The sequence below is a fragment of the Perna viridis genome, chromosome 6 (assembly GCF_037379345.1).
Source record: "Perna viridis isolate PV_CMFRI_1.1 ecotype Kerala chromosome 6, ASM3737934v1, whole genome shotgun sequence".
In the NCBI taxonomy this organism is placed as follows: domain Eukaryota; kingdom Metazoa; phylum Mollusca; class Bivalvia; order Mytilida; family Mytilidae; genus Perna; species Perna viridis.
This window is the reverse complement of record NC_142450.1, coordinates 1,627,742-1,655,232: the sequence shown is the minus strand read 5'-3', so window position 1 is coordinate 1,655,232 and position 27,491 is coordinate 1,627,742. Positions and strand designations below refer to the sequence as shown.

At 32.5% G+C, this 27,491-nt stretch overlaps 1 protein-coding gene and 1 pseudogene across 16 annotated transcripts in view; one reads left to right on the top strand and one right to left on the bottom strand.

Moving 5' to 3' along the window:
* LOC148613178 (uncharacterized) overlaps positions 1-27,491 on the top strand; it is a 75,232-nt gene that overhangs the window by 35,097 nt on the left and 12,644 nt on the right. For 9 of the 15 annotated variants that reach the window (XM_088586391.1, XM_088586392.1, XM_088586388.1 and 6 more), the window contains 6 exons: positions 4,345-4,380; positions 10,428-10,463; positions 16,517-16,552; positions 19,034-19,449; positions 21,188-21,356; positions 26,364-26,554. In XM_088586391.1, coding sequence (XP_088442517.1) covers positions 4,345-4,380; positions 10,428-10,463; positions 16,517-16,552; positions 19,034-19,449; positions 21,188-21,356; positions 26,364-26,554 — 884 coding nt within the window. The remainder of the gene's footprint in view (positions 1-4,344; positions 4,381-10,427; positions 10,464-16,516; positions 16,553-19,033; positions 19,450-21,187; positions 21,357-26,363; positions 26,555-27,491) is intronic. The other 6 variants (XM_088586398.1, XM_088586396.1, XM_088586397.1 and 3 more) reach the window with 6 other exon arrangements.
* Positions 11,244-19,101, bottom strand: LOC148613179 (uncharacterized; annotated as a pseudogene). The gene is made up of 2 exons (XR_015923283.1): positions 19,012-19,101; positions 11,244-14,812 (listed from the first exon to the last, which is right to left on the bottom strand). The product of XR_015923283.1 is annotated as an uncharacterized LOC148613179 (transcript).

Sequence of the window (27,491 nt, the reverse complement as noted above, 5' to 3'; positions counted from 1 at the left end):
TGTAAACAAATAATGGATGCATTTTTTTTTACCCAATTAAAAATGTCTACTCTTTTCTTAATATTTGATTGTAGGCCTCTTACATTCATTGATAATTTTTCTACACAACTACTCATTACTACAAATGAAATTTGATAACCTTTTACACAAGACAGTGAATTTAACAAAATGTATCCAAAAAAATTAAGAAAAACAGATTCTCTTAAACTCACACACTCAAGATAGGACATTTTGTTTGCAGAAGTTTCTAAAAATTAGTTCAGATTGATGGCAAATATTTCAATAAGAGAATGAATTCGTTTGTTTTTAGAAAACATGTACATAAATATGCTGTAACTTGTAAGAGTTGAGCAACTGAGTACTCAAGTAATTGGAAATTAATCAATATGTGTTATGTAGTCAACAACATAGGAAAATAAGTAGCAAGAAATGTACTCAAGAAGATATCATATTAATTTAATATACTTGTATCCTTCTTGTGTGTGTGACTACTTATGGATAGAACAACCATAGCTTGTACAAAAACCTCTAGTAAAAAGGGAGATTAATCAAAAATCATAATATTTTATCAATTCTGAAATTCAAAATTCAACTGATTATGTTGTACATTCAAATTTTTTGTGCATACTGATTGGCATGAACATCATATCATATTATTTTACATGCAATGTACACCTAGAAAGGATGTGTTATTATCACAAATAAAATGCAAAATTAATGTATCATTCATCCATACATTTGACTGTATGCCCATATAATGTAAGCTTGAAAAGATTGATAGATTTGAGGAGCTGTAACAACAGAGGCCTAGGATCTGTGCTACAGCTCATCAAGCCTAACAGCAATCCAAAACAAGGTGAAAATATCAGTAATTAACATTGCTCACAGTTTCTGCAATTAAAAAAAAAATAATGAACCCCTCTGTTCAAGTATGAACACATCAAACCTTCACTTACATGTATTGATAATCAAAATGATGAATGAATGAATAAATACAAAAAGAAGAATGAATGTGTAAACAAACAAACAAAATAAGTATATATTTAAAATAAATTAACATATTTTGTTACACACAAGTAACAACACACTTGTTCCATGTCCTGACTGAATAAATGATAATATATGTCAATAAATACTTCCAAAGGAAGTAGGGAAACTAGTAAGCAAATTACCCATAATATGTATTTAATTTCTTACGAATGTCATCACAGATATCAAATTTCATTTGTTTTCCTGATGACTTAATCATTGCATAAACTGCACAATTAAAGTACCAAGCACTGTCCACATCTTTGTCATCTCTAAGTTTGGAAATCAAATCCATATTGTGCTTTGTAACATCATCAGCTAAGTTGAATGTCTTTTCCAATGGGAGGTTCTTTTTTTCTTTCATTATGTTGTACTTTACTTCAGAGTTCCTGAGTTTCACAAGAATTGGTCTGTGTTGTTTGTTTTGACCAGGTATTCTATGGATAGCTTGGATATCTTCAGATTTCACTGTGATTTTGAGTCTCATTGATAAACAAGTCCTTGGTGTTTTCTGTTGGACTTTCTGGAAAGTTCATCACTTTGATATTAAATTTCCTGCAATATTGCTGATTGTAGTTAGCTATCTGAAGTGCATCTGTTACTGCAGTTTTGTTACTAGCAACTTCCATTTTAAGTTCCCTAATAGTTTTATTTTGTTCAGCAATTGCCTCTCTCAGCTTTTCATTTTCAGCGGTAAGTTCCTCAATAGCTTTTGTTTGTTTGTTTGTCTTTTCTCTTAACTTTCCATCACTATCATTTTTGGCTTGATTGATCAATTCGGTGACAATAGAGGTAACAACTGTTTCTAAATCCCCTTTCTTTACAATTTTGCCTAAGGACTGTTCAAGGTCTGTTTTTTTTACTACATCCTTCAGGCTATTCTTGATGGATTGTAAGTCCTTTTGAAAATTACTGAATTCTACTATCAGATCAGAACTACTGTCCATAGAAATATCTTAATGAGTTCCTTTAGGGTTTTTGTCAGCTGATTCTTTGTCCTTACACTGCCAATAAGGTCTGAAAAGTTTTCTTTTCTGATCTCTTGCCAGATTTGTCTTTTTCATTATTGGATGAATTTCTACTACTACTTCCTGAAGGCATCTTAAAGTAAGTCTTGTGAACAATAGCTGTAGTACTTTTAAAGTAAATATTCCTGTAGGCACTTGCAAAATAAGATCTAGTTCTGATTTTTACTCACTGTCCATCCAGATTTTATCATTAATTAGTGCAGATTTTATTATTCCAACTGATATTTCAATTCCACAAGCATCACATAAAAGAGAAAAAAATTATACACATCCTCATATAAATTTTAATATCATTCCTGTTTTTAAACATTTCCAAATTGCCAAAAAGTCTGAGAGCTGATACTTATGTGACCACTATGTCAGCCATCTTAAATTTTTTCAAGCTAAATTCTGACTAGGTAAAAGTGTTCAGCATGATGAGATCTACCTGCGGTCAAATTTTGGTTTTAATCTGTTGAAACATGTTGGAGTTACTGCCTTTTTTCAGTGATTTTTTGCTATTTTTAATGTTATTTCTATAATAAATCTTCTCCTCTGACACTACTTGACCAATTGAAACCAAACTGGGTATTTTATGTTCCTTGGGGTATCCTGCAAAAAAATTACTTTCAAAAATCTTCTCTTCAGAAATTCTATGAAAGTTGGAACATGTATTACTGTTTTTTTAGGGTATCCTTGTACAAAATGACCGTTTGGGTTTGAGATCGGTAAACAAACAGGGCCACTGTTACTAAAAATAGAACATAGGGGTCAGACAGCAGTTTTTAGCCCACCCGGCCGTAGACCATATGAGCTATTGCTATCATTTGGCATCCATTAAAGTTATTGGAGTTAATGCCCTTTTTGTACTTTTTTTGCTGTTTTTGATGTTATTACATGTACTTACAAAAATCTTCTCAGAAATTACTATACATACTTCAATGAAAGTTAGTTTTTTGTTTATTATGGTATCCTGCATAAAATGAATATTTGGATTTTTGATCGTGAAAAAAAAACATGGCCACTGTTACTAAAAATAGAACGTAGGGGTCAGACAGCAGTTTTTTGCATATATCTCCAAAACTGTTAGGTTTAACCAAATTCTGGGAGGGGCTGAAAGTGTTCACCATGATGAGATCTGATGTTGGGAAAATTGGTCCGTTGAAAAACATGGTCTCTTACTAAAAATAGAACAAAAGTAGCAGTCAGAAGTTTTTCTGATATCTCTAGTACCGTTAGGTTTAGCAAAGTTCTTTCAATTGCCTAAATGATCCTTATAATATTAGGCCTACAAAAGTTTGTGTGGAATCAAAGCTGTCAGAGAAATCCTTGTTAGAATTATTGCCAGTGAAAGGCGAAAAATGATGTTTTAGCACTTTTCAGCCAATATCTTGAAAACTATAATAGATAGAAAAAATCTTGTAATTGCTGAAATGATCTTTATGATTAGTCCTACCGAAGTTTTCTGAATCCAAATTGTTGGACAACTCTTTGTTAGAGTTAATGCCCTTGAAAGACAACAATTTAATCAGGAGAGAGATTCAAGTTTCTGGGAGCCTCTTGTTCCTTATGAAAGTCCCCACCTAAGTATAAGAGCCATAAGAAGTATGCTTAGCAAATGTACTCGATCATTTACTGTTTTTGAGATAATGAGGAACAAATTGATCCATAAATGCACCCGAAAAAAGAAATTTGTACTTAAATTGAATTACTAAATGTTGTGCAACATTGTACCCAAATCAGTTGTTGTGTCCAAAATGACTTGTAAGGCTCCATGTTTAAGTGTGTCAAAAACTGATATTGTATCCGAACCTGCCTGAAATGAATAGAGTTTAACTGTTTGCAGTCATATCATGCTGCACTGGGTAAAGCTTTTATTTTCACAAGTTAAACTGTACCATAATAAGAACAAAAATCACTGTGTTGCTACTAAAACATCTCATTCATAATAAGTCTTAACATGGTACAAAATCCCTGTATTATAAGGGTAAACTTGGCCATAACATTTGATATATAATTTATATTTGTAAGTACTTCTTTTTGGGGGGGGGGGGATGAGCCTATCATGACACAAATGTTCATAAGGTTATAATTGCAAATAGCCCCCCCCCTTAATTCTAATCATAAATGGCAAAAACGTTTGCTTAACATTGTTGTTAGGCTGAAAATGTATTTCATACTGAGATCTGTTTTATAGGATGGAAAGGAATATTCCTTATGCAGTCAGGTCCATCTTAAGTCCCCTTATTCTTTATTTTTGATGTTCCTGTTTTTCTAGTATTAATATGTTGTCAATTTCTTTTTTCAGACGAACAAAAAGATAGAGTCCAGAAACGTTTGAAAGGTATGAGGAAGATTTAGTGTTTAACCATTTAGGCAGATTTTATGTTATATAAAGATAAAACCATACAAACACTATATTAATACACAAATATAGAGATAGTCTCTACTGGGTTGACAAAGACTAATAGTTCCTTATACCAGTCTCTGATATAGAGATAGTCTTTACTGGGCTGACAAAGACTAATAGGTCCTTATACGAGTCTCTATTATAGAGATAGTCTTTACTGGGCTGACAAAGACTAATACGTCCTTATACCAGTTTCTATTATAGAGATTGTGTTTACTGGGCTGACAAAGACTAATAGGTCCTTATACGAGTCTCTAATATAGAGATAGTCTATACTGGGCTGACAAAGACTAATAGGTCCTTATACCAGTCTCTATTTTATATCTGAGAAAATTTTCCACAAATGTGAGAAATTCGGTCATCAGAGCCAGGACTTTTTCCATTTTGCATCCTGCTCAACACTTTACTACACTCATCAAATGTCAGATTACCTTCACATGAATTTTTTTGTTCTTCATTCATCTGATTGACATGCTTAAAAAAATCTAAGTTTTCTATGGGTTTGTGGGAAGATTTAAATATTTTTTGGTAAAATTGTGTCAGTTCAGATATTTTCTTTTGATCTGACACACATATACCATCATCACTAATTGTCTCAGTCATAATTTTGTTCATAGATGCCCTTTTTTCTAACTTACAAAAATATTCTGTGCATCTCTCTCCACTCTCATGCCAATTTGCATGAGAACGGAGAACAATGCCTTCAACAAGATTTTGTCTTTGAATTTCTAACTCAAGTTTTTTCTTATTCAAAGACAATGATAAGTTTTCTGAATAATTTTTGTTTACATCTTTTTCTAATTGCTCCATTTCTGTCTCTAATCTACTAAATTGTTTTGATTTTTAATACCATAACTGATGGTCTCACTTCTGATCTTCATTTTTAATACTTCAAAGAATAATTGATCACTACAGGATTACTCCACTTGTAATAGATCAGATTTGTCACCACCAGCATAGTACTCATCAATCAAGTCTCTGATGCATTGCTTGATAAGATGACAATAATCTTTATCTCTCAGCAGGAAAAGGATGCTGTGAATGAAAAAGTGATTGCAGAATGATCAATTCTGTATCCAGCCTCAATTTTTGCTGATTTTAGCAAACAAAAAATATCCACAGAAACAAGAAAATAATCTATTCTGCTCTGTTTTTAAGGACTAGACTGATGCCATGTAAACCTTTTTTCATCAGGATAACATGTTCTCTATGGGTCTAGCATTCCTAAGGAGCTTTTTATTTCCTCTATCTTGTCTCTAGCTTTTGGGTTCCTGTCATGCAGTACATCACAGGTATCATCATACCTGTCCTGCATTACATTCCAGTCTCCACGGAATATATAGCTTGTATTGCTGAATTTAACAGCATGAAACAGAACTTCATCAAAAAAGTCAGGTCTATCTAAATTATAACCATACAAACATACAAAAGTAAATCTGTGCTCAAAGGTAGTTATATCTAGTATGATATATCTACCATGTTGATCAATGATTGAATTATGGACGTCATATTGAAGACCTGGCTTGAACAAATTACATACATCGGCACCCTTACTATCACCATGACTGAAATAGCACTTATGACCCCACTCATCTTCCTACTTCTTTTCTACCACCTCAGTGCTATGGGTTTCTTGTAAACAAATAATGGATGCATTTTTTTTTACCCAATTAAAAATGTCTACTCTTTTCTTAATATTTGATTGTAGGCCTCTTACATTCATTGATAATTTTTCTACACAACTACTCATTACTACAAATGAAATTTGATAACCTTTTACACAAGACAGTGAATTTAACAAAAAGTATCCAAAAAAATTAAGAAAAACAGATTCTCTTAAACTCACACACTCAAGATAGGACATTTTGTTTGTAGAAGTTTCTAAAAATTAGTTCAGATTGATGGCAAATATTTCAATAAGAGAATGAATTCATTTGTTTTTAGAAAACATGTACATAAATATGCTGTAACTTGTAAGAGTTGAGCAACTGAGTACTCAAGTAATTGGAAATTAATCAATATGTGTTATGTAGTCAACAACATAGGAAAATAAGTAGCAAGAAATGTACTCAAGAAGATATCATATTAATTTAATATACTTGTATCCTTCTTGTGTGTGTGACTACTTATGGATAGAACAACCATAGCTTGTACAAAAACCTCTAGTAAAGAGGGAGATTAATCAAAAATCATAATATTTTATCAATTCTGAAATTCAAAATTCAACTGATTATGTTGTACATTCAAATTTTTTGTGCATACTGATTGGCATGAACATCATATCATATTATTTTACATGCAATGTACACCTAGAAAGGATGTGTTATTATCACAAATAAAATGCAAAATTAATGTATCATTCATCCGTACATTTGACTGTATGCCCATATACTGTAAGCTTGAAGAGATTGATAGATTTGAGGAGCTGTAACAACAGAGGCCTAGGATCTGTGCTACAGCTCATCAAGCCTAACAGCAATCCAAAACAAGGTGAAAATATCAGTAATTAACATTGCTCACAGTGTCTGCAATTAAAAAAAAAAATAATGAACCCCTCTGTTCAAGTATGAACACATCAAACCTTCACTTACATGTATTGATAATCAAAATGATGAATGAATGAATAAATACAAAAAGAAGAATGAATGTGTAAACAAACAAACAAAATAAGTATATATTTAAAATAAATTAACGTATTTTGTTACACACAAGTAACAACACACTTGTTCCATGTCCTGACTGAATAAATGATAATATATGTCAATAAATACTTCCAAAGGAAGTAGGGAAACTAGTAAGCAAATTACCCATAATATGTATTTAATTTCTTACGAATGTCATCACAGATATCAAATTTCATTTGTTTTCCTGATGACTTAATCATTGCATAAACTGCACAATTAAAGTACCAAGCACTGTCCACATCTTTGTCATCTCTAAGTTTGGAAATCAAATCCATATTGTGCTTTGTAACATCATCAGCTAAGTTGAATGTCTTTTCCAATGGGAGGTTCTTTTTTTCTTTCATTATGTTGTACTTTACTTCAGAGTTCCTGAGTTTCACAAGAATTGGTCTGTGTTGTTTGTTTTGACCAGGTATTCTATGGATAGCTTGGATATCTTCAGATTTCACTGTGATTTTGAGTCTCATTGATAAACAAGTCCTTGGTGTTTTCTGTTGGACTTTCTGGAAAGTTCATCACTTTGATATTAAATTTCCTGCAATATTGCTGATTGTAGTTAGCTATCTGAAGTGCATCTGTTACTGCAGTTTTGTTACTAGCAACTTCCATTTTAAGTTCCCTAATAGTTTTATTTTGTTCAGCAATTGCCTCTCTCAGCTTTTCATTTTCAGCGGTAAGTTCCTCAATAGCTTTTGTTTGTTTGTTTGTCTTTTCTCTTAACTTTCCATCACTATCATTTTTGGCTTGATTGATCAATTCGGTGACAATAGAGGTAACAACTGTTTCTAAATCCCCTTTCTTTACAATTTTGCCTAAGGACTGTTCAAGGTCTGTTTTTTTTACTACATCCTTCAGGCTATTCTTGATGGATTGTAAGTCCTTTTGAAAATTACTGAATTCTACTATCAGATCAGAACTACTGTCCATAGAAATATCTTAATGAGTTCCTTTAGGGTTTTTGTCAGCTGATTCTTTGTCCTTACACTGCCAATAAGGTCTGAAAAGTTTTCTTTTCTGATCTCTTGCCAGATTTGTCTTTTTCATTATTGGATGAATTTCTACTACTACTTCCTGAAGGCATCTTAAAGTAAGTCTTGTGAACAATAGCTGTAGTACTTTTAAAGTAAATATTCCTGTAGGCACTTGCAAAATAAGATCTAGTTCTGATTTTTACTCACTGTCCATCCAAATTTTATCATTAATTAGTGCAGATTTTATTATTCCAACTGATATTTCAATTCCACAAGCATCACATAAAAGAGAAAAAATTTATACACATCCTCATATAAATTTTAATATCATTCCTGTTTTTAAACATTTCCAAATTGCCAAAAAGTCTGAGAGCTGATACTTATGTGACCACTATGTCAGCCATCTTAAATTTTTTCAAGCTAAATTCTGACTAGGTAAAAGTGTTCAGCATGATGAGATCTACCTGCGGTCAAATTTTGGTTTTAATCTGTTGAAACATGTTGGAGTTACTGCCTTTTTTCAGTGATTTTTTGCTATTTTTAATGTTATTTCTATAATAAATCTTCTCCTCTGACACTACTTGACCAATTGAAACCAAACTGGGTATTTTATGTTCCTTGGGGTATCCTGCAAAAAAATTACTTTCAAAAATCTTCTCTTCAGAAATTCTATGAAAGTTGGAACATGTATTACTGTTTTTTTAGGGTATCCTTGTACAAAATGACCGTTTGGGTTTGAGATCGGTAAACAAACAGGGCCACTGTTACTAAAAATAGAACATAGGGGTCAGACAGCAGTTTTTAGCCCACCCGGCCGTAGACCATATGAGCTATTGCTATCATTTGGCATCCATTAAAGTTATTGGAGTTAATGCCCTTTTTGTACTTTTTTTGCTGTTTTTGATGTTATTACATGTACTTACAAAAATCTTCTCAGAAATTACTATACATACTTCAATGAAAGTTAGTTTTTTGTTTATTATGGTATCCTGCATAAAATGAATATTTGGATTTTTGATCGTGAAAAAAAAACATGGCCACTGTTACTAAAAATAGAACGTAGGGGTCAGACAGCAGTTTTTTGCATATATCTCCAAAACTGTTAGGTTTAACCAAATTCTGGGAGGGGCTGAAAGTGTTCACCATGATGAGATCTGATGTTGGGAAAATTGGTCCGTTGAAAAACATGGTCTCTTACTAAAAATAGAACAAAAGTAGCAGTCAGAAGTTTTTCTGATATCTCTAGTACCGTTAGGTTTAGCAAAGTTCTTTCAATTGCCTAAATGATCCTTATAATATTAGGCCTACAAAAGTTTGTGTGGAATCAAAGCTGTCAGAGAAATCCTTGTTAGAATTATTGCCAGTGAAAGGCGAAAAATGATGTTTTAGCACTTTTCAGCCAATATCTTGAAAACTATAATAGATAGAAAAAATCTTGTAATTGCTGAAATGATCTTTATGATTAGTCCTACCGAAGTTTTCTGAATCCAAATTGTTGGACAACTCTTTGTTAGAGTTAATGCCCTTGAAAGACAACAATTTAATCAGGAGAGAGATTCAAGTTTCTGGGAGCCTCTTGTTCCTTATGAAAGTCCCCACCTAAGTATAAGAGCCATAAGAAGTATGCTTAGCAAATGTACTCGATCATTTACTGTTTTTGAGATAATGAGGAACAAATTGATCCATAAATGCACCCGAAAAAAGAAATTTGTACTTAAATTGAATTACTAAATGTTGTGCAACATTGTACCCAAATCAGTTGTTGTGTCCAAAATGACTTGTAAGGCTCCATGTTTAAGTGTGTCAAAAACTGATATTGTATCCGAACCTGCCTGAAATGAATAGAGTTTAACTGTTTGCAGTCATATCATGCTGCACTGGGTAAAGCTTTTATTTTCACAAGTTAAACTGTACCATAATAAGAACAAAAATCACTGTGTTGCTACTAAAACATCTCATTCATAATAAGTCTTAACATGGTACAAAATCCCTGTATTATAAGGGTAAACTTGGCCATAACATTTGATATATAATTTATATTTGTAAGTACTTCTTTTTGGGGGGGGGGGATGAGCCAAACATTACACAAATTTTAATAAGGTTATAATTGCAAATAGCCCCCCCCCCCCTTAATTCTAATCATAAATGGCAAAAACGTTTGCTTAACATTGTTGTTAGGCTGAAAATGTATTTCATACTGAGATCTGTTTTATAGGATGGAAAGGAATATTCCTTATGCAGTCAGGTCCATCTTAAGTCCCCTTATTCTTTATTTTTGATGTTCCTGTTTTTCTAGTATTAATATGTTGTCAATTTCTTTTTTCAGACGAACAAAAAGATAGAGTCCAGAAACGTTTGAAAGGTATGAGGAAGATTTAGTGTTTAACCATTTAGGCAGATTTTATGTTATATAAAGATAAAACCATACAAACACTATATTAATACACAAATATAGAGATAGTCTCTACTGGGTTGACAAAGACTAATAGTTCCTTATACCAGTCTCTGATATAGAGATAGTCTTTACTGGGCTGACAAAGACTAATAGGTCCTTATACGAGTCTCTATTATAGAGATAGTCTTTACTGGGCTGACAAAGACTAATACGTCCTTATACCAGTTTCTATTATAGAGATTGTGTTTACTGGGCTGACAAAGACTAATAGGTCCTTATACGAGTCTCTAATATAGAGATAGTCTATACTGGGCTGACAAAGACTAATAGGTCCTTATACCAGTCTCTATTTTATATCTGAGAAAATTTTCCACAAATGTGAGAAATTCGGTCATCAGAGCCAGGACTTTTTCCATTTTGCATCCTGCTCAACACTTTACTACACTCATCAAATGTCAGATTACCTTCACATGAATTTTTTTGTTCTTCATTCATCTGATTGACATGCTTAAAAAAATCTAAGTTTTCTATGGGTTTGTGGGAAGATTTAAATATTTTTTGGTAAAATTGTGTCAGTTCAGATATTTTCTTTTGATCTGACACACATATACCATCATCACTAATTGTCTCAGTCATAATTTTGTTCATAGATGCCCTTTTTTCTAACTTACAAAAATATTCTGTGCATCTCTCTCCACTCTCATGCCAATTTGCATGAGAACGGAGAACAATGCCTTCAACAAGATTTTGTCTTTGAATTTCTAACTCAAGTTTTTTCTTATTCAAAGACAATGATAAGTTTTCTGAAGAATTTTTGTTTACATCTTTTTCTAATTGCTCCATTTCTGTCTCTAATCTACTAAATTGTTTTGATTTTTAATACCATAACTGATGGTCTCACTTCTGATCTTCATTTTTAATACTTCAAAGAATAATTGATCACTACAGGATTACTCCACTTGTAATAGATCAGATTTGTCACCACCAGCATAGTACTCATCAATCAAGTCTCTGATGCATTGCTTGATAAGATGACAATAATCTTTATCTCTCAGCAGGAAAAGGATGCTGTGAATGAAAAAGTGATTGCAGAATGATCAATTCTGTATCCAGCCTCAATTTTTGCTGATTTTAGCAAACAAAAAATATCCACAGAAACAAGAAAATAATCTATTCTGCTCTGTTTTTAAGGACTAGACTGATGCCATGTAAACCTTTTTTCATCAGGATAACATGTTCTCTATGGGTCTAGCATTCCTAAGGAGCTTTTTATTTCCTCTATCTTGTCTCTAGCTTTTGGGTTCCTGTCATGCAGTACATCACAGGTATCATCATACCTGTCCTGCATTACATTCCAGTCTCCACGGAATATATAGCTTGTATTGCTGAATTTAACAGCATGAAACAGAACTTCATCAAAAAAGTCAGGTCTATCTAAATTATAACCATACAAACATACAAAAGTAAATCTGTGCTCAAAGGTAGTTATATCTAGTATGATATATCTACCATGTTGATCAATGATTGAATTATGGACGTCATATTGAAGACCTGGCTTGAACAAATTACATACATCGGCACCCTTACTATCACCATGACTGAAATAGCACTTATGACCCCACTCATCTTCCTACTTCTTTTCTACCACCTCAGTGCTATGGGTTTCTTGTAAACAAATAATGGATGCATTTTTTTTTACCCAATTAAAAATGTCTACTCTTTTCTTAATATTTGATTGTAGGCCTCTTACATTCATTGATAATTTTTCTACACAACTACTCATTACTACAAATGAAATTTGATAACCTTTTACACAAGACAGTGAATTTAACAAAAAGTATCCAAAAAAATTAAGAAAAACAGATTCTCTTAAACTCACACACTCAAGATAGGACATTTTGTTTGTAGAAGTTTCTAAAAATTAGTTCAGATTGATGGCAAATATTTCAATAAGAGAATGAATTCATTTGTTTTTAGAAAACATGTACATAAATATGCTGTAACTTGTAAGAGTTGAGCAACTGAGTACTCAAGTAATTGGAAATTAATCAATATGTGTTATGTAGTCAACAACATAGGAAAATAAGTAGCAAGAAATGTACTCAAGAAGATATCATATTAATTTAATATACTTGTATCCTTCTTGTGTGTGTGACTACTTATGGATAGAACAACCATAGCTTGTACAAAAACCTCTAGTAAAGAGGGAGATTAATCAAAAATCATAATATTTTATCAATTCTGAAATTCAAAATTCAACTGATTATGTTGTACATTCAAATTTTTTGTGCATACTGATTGGCATGAACATCATATCATATTATTTTACATGCAATGTACACCTAGAAAGGATGTGTTATTATCACAAATAAAATGCAAAATTAATGTATCATTCATCCATACATTTGACTGTATGCCCATATACTGTAAGCTTGAAGAGATTGATAGATTTGAGGAGCTGTAACAACAGAGGCCTAGGATCTGTGCTACAGCTCATCAAGCCTAACAGCAATCCAAAACAAGGTGAAAATATCAGTAATTAACATTGCTCACAGTGTCTGCAATTTAAAAAAAAAATAATGAACCCCTCTGTTCAAGTATGAACACATCAAACCTTCACTTACATGTATTGATAATCAAAATGATGAATGAATGAATAAATACAAAAAGAAGAATGAATGTGTAAACAAACAAACAAAATAAGTATATAGTTAAAATAAATTAACGTATTTTATTACACACAAGTAACAACACACTTGTTCCATGTCCTGACTGAATAAATGATAATATATGTCAATAAATACTTCCAAAGGAAGTAGGGAAACTAGTAAGCAAATTACCCATAATATGTATTTAATTTCTTACGAATGTCATCACAGATATCAAATTTCATTTGTTTTCCTGATGACTTAATCATTGCATAAACTGCACAATTAAAGTACCAAGCACTGTCCACATCTTTGTCATCTCTAAGTTTGGAAATCAAATCCATATTGTGCTTTGTAACATCATCAGCTAAGTTGAATGTCTTTTCCAATGGGAGGTTCTTTTTTTCTTTCATTATATTGTACTTTACTTCAGAGTTCCTGAGTTTCACAAGAATTGGTCTGTGTTGTTTGTTTTGACCAGGTATTCTATGGATAGCTTGGATATCTTCAGATTTCACTGTGATTTTGAGTCTCATTGATAAACAAGTCCTTGGTGTTTTCTGTTGGACTTTCTGGAAAGTTCATCACTTTGATATTAAATTTCCTGCAATATTGCTGATTGTAGTTAGCTATCTGAAGTGCATCTGTTACTGCAGTTTTGTTACTAGCAACTTCCATTTTAAGTTCCCTAATAGTTTTATTTTGTTCAGCAATTGCCTCTCTCAGCTTTTCATTTTCAGCGGTAAGTTCCTCAATAGCTTTTGTTTGTTTGTTTGTCTTTTCTCTTAACTTTCCATCACTATCATTTTTGGCTTGATTGATCAATTTGGTGACAATAGAGGTAACAACTGTTTCTAAATCCCCTTTCTTTACAATTTTGCCTAAGGACTGTTCAAGGTCTGTTTTTTTTACTACATCCTTCAGGCTATTCTTGATGGATTGTAAGTCCTTTTGAAAATTACTGAATTCTACTATCAGATCAGAACTACTGTCCATAGAAATATCTTAATGAGTTCCTTTAGGGTTTTTGTCAGCTGATTCTTTGTCCTTACACTGCCAATAAGGTCTGAAAAGTTTTCTTTTCTGATTTCTTGCCAGATTTGTCTTTTTCATTATTGGATGAATTTCTACTACTACTTCCTGAAGGCATCTTAAAGTAAGTCTTGTGAACAATAGCTGTAGTACTTTTAAAGTAAATATTCCTGTAGGCACTTGCAAAATAAGATCTAGTTCTGATTTTTACTCACTGTCCATCCAAATTTTATCATTAATTAGTGCAGATTTTATTATTCCATCTGATATTTCAATTCCACAAGCATCACATAAAAGAGAAAAAAATTATACACATCCTCATATAAATTTTAATATCATTCCTGTTTTTAAACATTTCCAAATTGCCAAAAAATCTGAGAGCTGATACTTATGTGACCACTATGTCAGCCATCTTAAATTTTTTCAAGCTAAATTCTGACTAGGTAAAAGTGTTCAGCATGATGAGATCTACCTGCGGTCAAATTTTGGTTTTAATCTGTTGAAACATGTTGGAGTTACTGCCTTTTTTCAATGATTTTTTGCTATTTTTAATGTTATTTCTATAATAAATCTTCTCCTCTGACACTACTTGACCAATTGAAACCAAACTGGGTATTTAATGTTCCTTGGGGTATCCTGCAAAAAAATTACTTTCAAAAATCTTCTCTTCAGAAATTCTATGAAAGTTGGAACATGTATTACTGTTTTTTAGGGTATCCTTGTACAAAATGACCATTTGGGTTTGAGATCGGTAAACAAACAGGGCCACTGTTACTAAAAATAGAACATAGGGGTCAGACAGCAGTTTTTAGCCCACCCGGCGGTAGACCATATGAGCTATTGCTATCATTTGGGGTCCATTAAAGTTATTGGAGTTAATGCCCTTTTTGTACTTTTTTTGCTGTTTTTGATGTTATTACATGTACTTACAAAAATCTTCTCAGAAATTACTATACATACTTCAATGAAAGTTAGTTTTTTGTTTATTATGGTATCCTGCATAAAATGAATATTTGGATTTTTGATCGTGAAAAAAAAACATGGCCACTGTTACTAAAAATAGAACGTAGGGGTCAGACAGCAGTTTTTTGCATATATCTCCAAAACTGTTAGGTTTAACCAAATTCTGAGAGGGACTGAAAGTGTTCACCATGATGAGATCTGATGTTGGGAAAATTGGTCCATTGAAAAACATGGTCTCTTACTAAAAATAGAACAAAAGTAGCAGTCAGAAGTTTTTCTCAGATATCTCTAGTACCGTTAGGTTTAGCAAAGTTCTTTCAATTGCCTAAATGATCCTTATAATATTAGGCCTACAAAAGTTTGTGTGGAATCAAAGCTGTCAGAGAAATCCTTGTTAGAATTATTGCCAGTGAAAGGCGAAAAATGGTGTTTTAGCACTTTTCAGCCAATATCTTGAAAACTATAATAGATAGAAAAATTCTTGTAATTGCTGAAATGATCTTTATGATTAGTCCTACCAAAGTTTTCTGAATCCAAATTGTTGGACAACTCTTTGTTAGAGTTAATGCCCTTGAAAGACAACAATTTAATCAGGAGAGAGATTCAAGTTTCTGGGAGCCTCTTGTTCCTTATGAAAGTCCCCACCTAAGTATAAGAGCCATAAGAAGTATGCTTAGCAAATGTACTCGATCATTTACTGTTTTTGAGATAATGAGGAACAAATTGATCCATAAATGCACCCGAAAAAAGAAATTTGTACTTAAATTGAATTACTAAATGTTGTGCAACATTGTACCCAAATCAGTTGTTGTGTCCAAAATGACTTGTAAGGCTCCATGTTTAAGTGTGTCAAAAACTGATATTGTATCCGAACCTGCCTGAAATGAATAGAGTTTAACTGTTTGCAGTCATATCATGCTGCACTGGGTAAAGCTTTTATTTTCACAAGTTAAACTGTACCATAATAAGAACAAAAATCACTGTGTTGCTACTAAAACATCTCATTCATAATAAGTCTAACATGGTACAAAATCCCTGAATTATAAGAGTAAACTTGGCCATAACATTTGATATATAATTTATATTTGTAAGTACTTCTTTTTGGGGTGGGGTGGGGGGGGGGATGAGCCTATCATGACACAAATGTTCATAAGGTTATAATTGCAAATAGCCCCCCCCCCCAATTCTAATCATAAATGGCAAAAACATTTGATTTACATTGATGTTAAGCTGAAAATGTATTTCATACTGAGATCTGTTTTATAGGATGGAAAGGAATATTCCTTATGCAGTCAGGTCCATCTTAAGTCCCCTTATTCTTTATTTTTGATGTTTCTGTTTTTCTAGTATTAATATGTTGTCAATTTCTTTTTTCAGACGAACAAAAAGATAGAGTCCAGAAACGTTTGAAAGGTATGAGGAAGATTTAGTGTTTAACCATTTAGGCAGATTTTATGTTATATAAAGATAAAACCATACAAACACTATATTAATACACAAATATAGAGATAGTCTCTACTGGGTTGACAAAGACTAATAGTTCCTTATACCAGTCTCTGATATAGAGATAGTCTTTACTGGGCTGACAAAGACTAATAGGTCCTTATATGAGTCTCTAATATAGAGATAGTCTTTACTGGGCTGACAAAGACTAATAGTTCCTTATACCAGTCTCTGATATAGAGATAGTCTTTACTGGGCTGACAAAGACTAATAGGTCCTTATACGAGTCTCTAATATAGAGATAGTCTATACTGGGCTGACAAAGACTAATAGGTCCTTATACCAGTCTCTATTTTATATCTGAGAAAATTTTCCACAAATGTGAGAAATTCTGTCTTCTGATGAGTGGAGCGCAATGGAATGAGAAAAAAAAGAAGAATTTCTCATATAAGATCTTCAATAGATTAGGAGTGTAAGAATGTATTTCTTCTGTTTTATATTCAAAGGTTTGAAATTACAGTATAGGTCAATGAGTAATTTGCATAAAATATTTGTCATGAAATTTCCCTTTCAATTTTTAAAATTTTTTTAAATTTGTGATTTTGTTATTTAGAGTTATGGGACTTCATTATAAAAATGGCGTGAGTTTTACAATTTTTAGACTACAACTCAGTTGTGGTTGGACCTATTTTCATAAAACTTGATTGAATTGTTGTTTGTTATGATTGATGACAATTCTTATAAATTTCTGATTTTTCTTTAAAACTTTTTTGAAACTTTGAAACTTTTTTATTTCACTAAGAGGCTCCACATGGAGTATAGTAGTACAAAATAAACATATATACAATTATGAACAATGTTAACATAATGAATGAACACAACAGGAAGATAATATCATTTTTATGATTTTTTTATGAGTTACGGTACTTAATTCATTAAAAAGGGGGAATCATTTTATACAACAAATGTAGTGTAATTTTTCTTCTTTTAACATTAACTCAAATATACCTCCACCAAATGCCATGACATTGTGAATTATTTATTTCTTTTGATCCGGGCTTTTGGATTTTTTAACACCCTACTGATACAAAATTCTAGGATCTATAGAAAGTAATTTGTCTGTTCGTCTGTTTATCTGTTCATGTTTACGTTTAAAACTCTTAGGTATTTAAGCGTTTTGACTGCTTCCATTTTGGGTAAAATATTAATTGAGTCAAATGTTTGATCACAATCAAAATTCAGAGCTGTATCAAGCTTAAATTTTGTGTCCATATTTGCCCATCTGTTCATGGTATGACCTCTGTGAGGGTATCTTGCTGCGCTCCACAAAGCTTTTTATTTTGTATTGGGTCTGTGACATTTTCATTGTGATAGAAGAAACAAAAATTGGTTCATGCACAAAATTTCAAAATCTGTATCACTAGAAAAATCTTGGCAATTTTTGGCCAGTTGAGCAATATCAGGCTCTGTATTTATTCTCCAGTTCGGTTTTTAGCTCACCTAGCCAAAGGCCATGTGAGCTATAACCATCACTTGTTGTCTGTCATTGTTGACAATTTTTCTTCTCCTCTGACACTAATTAACCAATTGGAACCACACTTGGTATGAATATTCCTTGGGGTATTGTGCATAGAACTGATATGGGAATTTTTAATCCATTTGAAAAACATGGCCGCCGTTACTAAAAATAGAACATAGGGGTCAGACAGTAGTTTTTTTGCATATGTCTCCAAAATCGTTAAGTTTAGCCAAATCCGGACTTGATAAAAGTGTTCAGCGTGATGAGATCTATCTGTGGTCAAATTTTCATTTTAATCTGTTAAGCCATGTTGGAGTTATTGCTCTTTTTTCAATGTTTTTTTGCAATTTTTAATATTATTTCTTTCAAAAATCTTCTCTTCTGACACTACTTGACCAATTGGAACCAAGCTTGGTATGAATGTTCATTAGAACTGATGTTGGGATTTTTATCCGTTAAAAAACATGGCTGCCATTACTAAAAATAGAACATAGGGGTTAGACAGTAGTTTTTTGCATCTCCAAAACTGTTAGGTTTAGCCAAATTATAACTATAGGTGAAATGACCCTTATTATAAGGCCTTCAAAAGTCTTCAGGGATCAAAGTTGTCAGGTGACTCCTTGTAAGAGTTATTGTCCTTGATGAAAAATGACAGGGTTTTTTTTTTTACATTTTTCAGCCAATATGTTGAAAACTATATTAGATAGAAACTTTCTATAGTTGAACTGATCCTTGTGATAGTCCTACCAAAGTCTTCTTCAGTTAAAATTGTTGGACAGCGTTTTGTTAAATTATTTCCCTTGAAAGACCAACTTTTACAAGGTGAGCGATTCAGGCTACTGGGAGCCTCTTGTTGTTTCAGAAGTAAACCAGACTGTATTAGAATTTTAAAATGAAATAATACATGTACATGTACTATGGTCTTTTTACAGGTGATCTGTGTGACTTAACGGACAACAACAAAAGATGGCTTCTTGTAGGCATTGGTTTACACACAGTTATAATCCCTGCATTAAGGAAATATGTTGCCCCTAGGCTCGACCAGCTCTGGCAAAATCTGAAAACAACAAACAAAATTGATGTACAGGTGTATCCACATCAGATGAAAAGCTATCTGTCAACATTCTTTAATTATGAAGCCATCAATAACAATAGAAGTCTTGGAGTAAAACAGCAGGCTAAATTTGACTACCGAGTTAAAGATTCAACCGACTTATCAAAACTTTTTTTACAGACTAATATGGCACTGCATTCAGTAATAGATGAAAACTGTGACTTATCAGCTTTGCTTTGCATCATTATCAAAGCTGGCATATGTCCTGGAAGTGCAATAGATTTTGCAGAAAGGGTATGTAAAAATGTAATTGTCTTACATACAATATCAAAACCAGGTAACAATTATTCCCTTTATCAAAAAATAAAAATAAAAAATAAAAAATTCTACTATTTTCTAATTTTTATGGGGTTGTGCCTTAAACTGTCTATGAATTAGGGCCAACACACAAACAAATTTTTTCATGATTCATCATGTCCAAATAATAACTTATCTTCAAGTGAATGAATCTCTTTGAGATTATACCATTGAGTGCCAAGGAAGGAAGTACCAGACAATGGTTTGCTGGCATTTATTTTAGGTAGTGTGACATACGTTGTACTGATAAAAATAAGGGGCCAAAAACAAGCAATTTCCTGAAGGTGAAAGGATCTCTTTGAAATTGTACCAAATGTGCCATGCCCCAAAGGAAGGCAGGGATTGATTTTGGGGGTTGTATTTATTGAGGAATAAGGGGCCAAATCTTACAATAGTAAAATAAAATAGTATGATGAAAGATAAATAACAAAGTTGAGGAGATTTCCATAATGAGGCATTACAGATAAATCTCCATTCATGGTTCTTCCATAATGAGGCATTACAGATAAATCTCCATTCATGGTTCTTCCATGATGAGGCATTACAGATAAATCTCCATTCATGATTCTTCTATATTGAGGCAATACAGAAAAATCTCCATTCATGGTTCTTCCATAATGAGGCATTACAGATAAATCTCCATTCATGATTCTTCCATAATGAGGCATTACAGATAAATCTCATGATTCATAGAGAATCTATTAAAAATGGTCAGGTTATCATGTGGAAGATAAGGCATATTTTCTTATCAAACATGGTTTCTCATTGTGTGCACCTTTTGGCAAAATATCTACCGGTATTACTTTTTTTACAAAAAAATGTATTTTGTACACTAATGGTGCACAAAAGAGTTCCACATATTCTTGTGAAAGTACTTTAATTTGTGGATACCAATTTTCGTGGTTAAGGGAAGAACGCTAGTTCATGCATTTTTGAATTCCAGGTTTTGAGGTTTCAGTATACACATCCTTGGGATTCTCCATTTTGTTGGAAACCGAATTTCGTGATTTGGCCTACAATACTTCCACAGTATTAGTATGTTAAATAAGATGACAGAGAAAAACTATGGCCAGTCTGAGTGGTCAATTTCACAAAAAAATCGTAAGTATAAAATCTGTTGTAAGTTATGATGTCACAATATTTTGATCTATTATGATGTCATAACTTACAACTAATTTTACACCTAAGATTTTTTGTGAAAAGGACTGCTGGGTTCCAAATTTTTGCAACTTTTTTAATGATAATAAATTATTTTGGAATCTAAATTGTGAGGATAAAGAAATTCTGAACTCTGTTGGAAAAATTATTTGTAAAAAAAATATGTAAATATGGCTATTGTCACATACTAGTTATAGTGTTGCTAAAACTTTACTTTGAACGATAAACTTTGGGTCAAAAGATGTTGGATTATGTCTGAACTGTTACTTTTTATCTTAGAAGAAAGACTTTTGAAATATTAAGGTTGTTACACAGTTTGTTGTAAACGGCATGTGGGCATTTGACCTTGGACTGGTTTCAAGGTAAGATTATTGCTCTTTGGCTTTGTTTTTGATGACTGGATTTCTAAATTAGTTTTATGCACATGGATTACCATTAATCTTTCCTCACAAATTTGTCTTTAAAAATTATTTACATTGGGGTCAACATTTATGGATTTTATCTCAATATATTTTAGGTTCATTCAGAGATATGGAACCCCTGGACTCATTGTGACTTCACTCAGTGGGATAAGGCCAAATATAAAGAAAGCTTAGATCTTATGGAAGAGCTTGTCTGGAACCTAGGACTCTCAATTGAGAAGGAAAATGATACAATTGCAGAACTTGAAAGATGGCATTGCAATGGTAAAATAATCTGCAAAAAAAACATCCACAATTCTGTCCAAATGTCCAGATTTCATCACACTTATCTCCATTCCCAATTGATAAATTCATTTCAAATTTGGTGTGTGGTTTCATTTAGATGGGGCATATTTTTGTTGTGTTAAATGTTGTTCAAATGATGTAGTTGGCATAAATTATTAATTACTTATTGTAAATTGGTACCGTGGGCTGGAGGCCTTTATAGTACAATAAACATATCTTATCTTAAAGAAATTTTTGGTGCTGTCGGATATCAACTTTCTGTTTGGAGGACTTTGCCATTTTTCAATATGTGGAACGATAAAGAAGTTTTGTCACAAAAAATCTTGGATCCCAATAGATGGATTGATTTCAGATTAAATGATTGGCTTTATATAGATGGGGTATACATTGTATCCCATTTTGATTGCTCTCTGATATCAACTACCTGTACAAATGGGATTATGCCTAGCAAGACAACAAGTATGACTTCATGTTATTATTTAGATACTCAGGTATCAAATTACTACATGGAAAATAAAATTGGATTTGGCCAAAAATAAAATATTTTTTGTTTCCCCAATCCCGATCGACCCAAAAAATCATCATGACCCAAATAATTTTATTGCCGATTTCGTGTAGAAATTATTTTTGTAGTTGTTGTTAAAATCCATGCTGTGGTGCTCCTATAAAATGGAGGAGCCAAATACATAAGAAGGGGACGCTGTTCTTTAAAGCGTTTTTGTTATCAACATAGATGAAAACACATCAATGATGCGACTAGGCTTTCTCGGGTCTTACTATATCCTCTAGATTGTTCGTAAATTTAAATAAACACATAGACGCCATTCTGTCAGTTTCTGTTGCTGTTTATTTGGCTGGAAACTTTTAAACTGTTGTTAACAATGGCGCAGATTTTCGAAGATGGAAATAATTGAACAGAACCATCCCACACTAGTCTTGTAAAAGCAGACAGCCCTTACTTCTCCCCAGGTAGTAGGTGGTAAGGGGTTATTTTCGCGTACTGTTCTGGACATTTTTTATCTTTCATGGTATCCTGAGTTGAATGATAATGGTGGTGGATAGGTTAATTATAAACAATGATAATGGTGGTGGATGGGTTAATTATAAACAATGATAATGGTGGTGGATAGGTTAATTATAAACAATGATAATGGTGGTGGATAGGTTAATTGTAAACAATGATAATGGTGGTGGATAGGTTAATTGTAAACAATGATAATGGTGGTTTAATTATAAACAATGATAATGGTGGTGGATAGGTTAATTATAAACAATGATAATGGTGGTGGATAGGTTAATTATAAACAATGATAATGGTGGTGGATAGGTTAATTATAAACAATGATAATGGTGGTGGATGGGTTAATTATAAACAATGATAATGGTGGTGGATGGGTTAATTATAAACAATGATAATGGTGGTGGATAGGTTAATTATAAACAATGATAATGGTGGTGGATAGGTTAATTGTAAACAATGATAATGGTGGTGGATAGGTTAATTGTAAACAATGATAATGGTGGTGGATAGGTTAATTGTAAACAATGATAATGGTGGTGGATAGGTTAATTGTAAACAATGATAATGGTGGTGGATAGGTTAATTATAAACAATGATAATGGTGTTGGATAGGTTAATTATAAACAATGATAATGGTGTTGGATGGGTTAATTATAAACAATGATAATGGTGGTGGATGGGTTAATTATAAACAATGATAATGGTGGTGGATGGGTTAATTGTAAACAATGATAATGGTGGTGGATGGGTTAATTGTAAACAATGATAATGGTGGTGGATGGGTTAATTATAAACAATGATAATGGTGGTGGATGGGTTAATTATAAACAATGATAATGGTGGTGGATAGGTTAATTATAAACAATGATAATGGTGGTGGATAGGTTAATTATAAACAATGATAATGGTGGTGGATAGGTTAATTATAAACAATGATAATGGTGGTGGATAGGTTAATTATAAACAATGATAATGGTGGTGGATAGGTTAATTATAAACAATGATAATGGTGGTGGATGGGTTAATTATAAACAATGATAATGGTGGTGGATGGGTTAATTATAAACAATGATAATGGTGGTGGATGGGTTAATTATAAACAATGATAATGGTGGTGGATGGGTTAATTATAAACAATGATAATGGTGGTGGATAGGTTAATTATAAACAATGATAATGGTGGTGGATAGGTTAATTATAAACAATGATAATGGTGGTGGATAGGTTAATTATAAACAATGATAATGGTGGTGGTTAATTATAAACAATGATAATGGTGGTGGATGGGTTAATTATAAACAATGATAATGGTGGATAGGTTAATTATAAACATGGTATCCTGAGTTGAATGATAATGGTGGTGGATGGGTTAATTGTAAACAATGATAATGGTGGTGGATGGGTTAATTATAAACAATGATAATGGTGGTGGATAGGTTAATTATAAACAATGATAATGGTGGTGGATAGGTTAATTATAAACAATGATAATGGTGGTGGATGGGTTAATTATAAACAATGATAATGGTGGTGGATAGGTTAATTATAAACAATGATAATGGTGGTGGATGGGTTAATTATAAACAATGATAATGGTGGTGGTGGTTAATTATAAACAATGATAATGGTGGTGGTGGTTAATTATAAACCTTGTTTTACTTCAGTATCTGGTTTTTTTCTGAATATTTGTGTAAAGCAAGCTATATGCTGTTGGAGCAACAAAGGACAAGGAGGCCCTTAAAACTCATTGTATTTTGTTACCAGTGTGCAGAGGCTCCAAACGAAAGACAAGGAGGCCCTTAAAACACATGGTATTTTGTTACCAGTGTGCAGAGACTGCATTATTATTGGCAAAATACCACCTAAGAGAAATCCAATAATATAAATGATTTCAAAATATACATAAAGTTTTATTCGGTAAAATCTTTTTTTAAGATTTTGTTGTCATTATTTGGACCATGATTCTCAATCTATTCCCTGACCTATAAATACTTATAACTTTATTTTTAGAATGGGTATTCACTAGATCGATCTATTGATAAGTCATTCTCAAGTCTGAATCGCACCTGCACTTGATCAGACCCATTTTTGACATGCGGGAATGATAAAGATCAACTTCTGTTGATAAACTTTTGAGGAAAATATTGTTGCTCCATTACAATTTCATGGTTGAAAAAAATGCAGAAAAACGGAAAGCTGATGACAAGGCAATCAGACCAATTGGAATCAATTGACACTGTGTATTCTTCCATGCAAACATAGATATACATAAGAACAGTCAGGAATTCTGTAATAATTAATAATTAAGAAACAAACTTAGTCATCAGATTTCATTTCTTTGAAAATCTACTTTTGAAAGACACTGTACAGAACATGAGCACTTTGATTGACAAGTAAGAATTTAACAAGTTCACCTTCAGTGTCACGTCCGCGTTGCAATATACATATAATGTACACACATTGCCCATTGATTGTCGACCCCAATTAGATAATATTTCCCCCACATAGACAGAAACAAGTGCCTGTGAATGTACAAAGATTGCACTGACTAGGAAGAAAACTACTTGGAATTGGTAATATGTTCAAAGAACAAGTAATTATATGTCAATGTTAAAAAATTATATTTTTGCATCTTCCAGTCTTGGATTATTCTTTGCACTGGGCGCTTGGGTAACATGGACCGCTGATTTTGGGTACTCTAAAGTCATGAAAATTAGGACTTAGCCATATTCACTGTCCTCTTTGGTGTTTGGTAGACTTTAGCATCCCAAACACAATGTTACAGATGTATCTTTTGTTATTCTAGTATTGCAAGTCTCCAGATGGGGAGAAAGCCATGCTTTCTGCAGGGATTATGCACCAATTACATGGTGAAATTTCCTCTTTCTCCATGACCTTCCTGTCTTCCATCTTGAAAAATTTGCTGTCAAAGACTTTTTTCCGCATTTGTATTAGAAGTTTTAAACAAAATGTTCGTCGCTTGATTGGGAGAATATCTCTATTTTCATACAGAATTCCTGACTGAAGAATATCAGATAATAAATTTCATTTATATATCTTGGGACTTGACAAAACATTGTTCGGACTTAGTGTACAAAAGATGAAAAAGTCCAGGGCTCGAGTCTTCCCAAACAAAATTTCAATCCCTGACATTTTATAGTAAATGATGTTTTACTATAGTTTTTTAATGTTAATGGAAATTAACTTTTTGACAGTTTTAAAAAATTAGGAAAAGTGTGAAATTGAATCAGAAGTATGGATTGACATTCAGTTTATACAAATTAGGGAAAAACAATTCTTGATAATAAATATGAAAAATTCAAATGTATGATGACAATTTTTTTTTTACATCATGTATTCTTCAAAATTTCGTTCATGGTACAATTTTCACAAGAATCAAAAACCTCCAGTGCTGACAGCACTTTGATATTTAATGGGTCTACCGTTCTGAAAAAAGGGACCAAAAGAGGAAATAAATCAACTTTCTCATTTTTTATCAGTTTTTGATTATTTTTTTCTTCAAGTCCTCATTAAAATTTCTGCCTGCATATTTCAATGAGATGTCAGCTACATGTATCTCTTACAGTTTTTCCATTTGTAAGGAGTTCCAAGTGAGACACACCCCAAAAATCAATGTGAAAATATTTGTTTCTAATGTTGAAATTTCCAGCATATTTCAATCAGATTTAAGATCGTTTGTATTGTTTAGGTTTAATAAATAATGTCACACCCAAATTATCAACGTTTTAGCTCACCATGTTGTTCATGATACGGTTTGGTACCCACTATGTGTAATCTGTATCTCTAGAAGTATAGAATCAACATCTTCAATCTTAGCACAATGTTTGTATACAAATTAAAATGAACACTTCCTAGAATGGAGGAATCCCTTAAATGTTTCCCTAGATTTTAAGCTTGTTTAACATTGCCATTTTTTCATCACTTTGTGTCATTTTCTACTTAAGGTGAAAAGTTCATAGATGGAACAACCAGTGTTGTCTTGGCTGAAATAATTACAGATGTTAAAGCTTTGATTAAAGATGCTGAAGGGATTGTTGTTGATACTCCAGAAAAGATTCAGAAGCTGAAAGATGAGTTAAATGGGGCAGAGCAGAAACTGTTGAATCTTTCTTTCAGACTACAGCAAACAGAACAAGTATGTATACATTAATTGAAAATAAAATTAAAGAAAGAAGTCCAAATACAAATATCAAGAAAAATTGTGAAATGCAATGCAAATTTTGCCTCCAATAATGAAAAACACTGCTGTTCCCATATTTGTTCAAGCTAACTTAGGCCAAACAAAAAAATGCCTAGATTCTCAGGCTACTTTTTAAAAAAAATTGATGTGGGAGGGAGGCTTAGAAGCAAGTTTTCTTTTTTTTTCAAGACATTTCATCAAATTGAACAATTCTGTAAACATACAGGATGTTGAGAAGTTAAATAAAATGCTCCATGGCATTAAAACTACTAAAATATGAGATGTTGCAAGAAATAAGAGCCATCGCCACGAGACATACTTTCATTTTAACGATCAATGTTAAATAACAGCCTCATTCGCATCAAATTGTTTACCTTTCTGTCAAGCGGGCAGACTAATCTGTTAACTAATTAAAAGTCTATTAAAAGATATGAATTTCTGGAACGTATATGAAATTCCGGATTTTATCGCAATAAAAATTGCAGATGCAGGAGGGTTTTTCTCAGAGCCTGAGAACCTAGCATATTTATGTTTAGCTTTATATGGGTATTATTCTGGTTTCAGAGATTTGATCAGTTTTGTTTGTTTGTGTACAGAAAATAGGTTAAAAATGGTTTCGTTTGAAAGATATTTTTGCCCCCCTGCAAAAAAGTTTAGTGGTATATACTATATAGGTTTCACCCAGTCTGTCAGTCTGTCCGTCTGTCTGAACTACTTTCTAAGCAGCATGCGGTATTGTTATGAATTTTTGTCGGATGTAATTTAATCTGATGGAGATGTGCATACTATCAGGCATTCAACGAGTCTTGTTTGAAAAGATACTTCTCTCTAAAATCTTGCTTACTTATAATGAATTTTCAGGGTGAAATATGCTTTCAATGTAATAATCTCA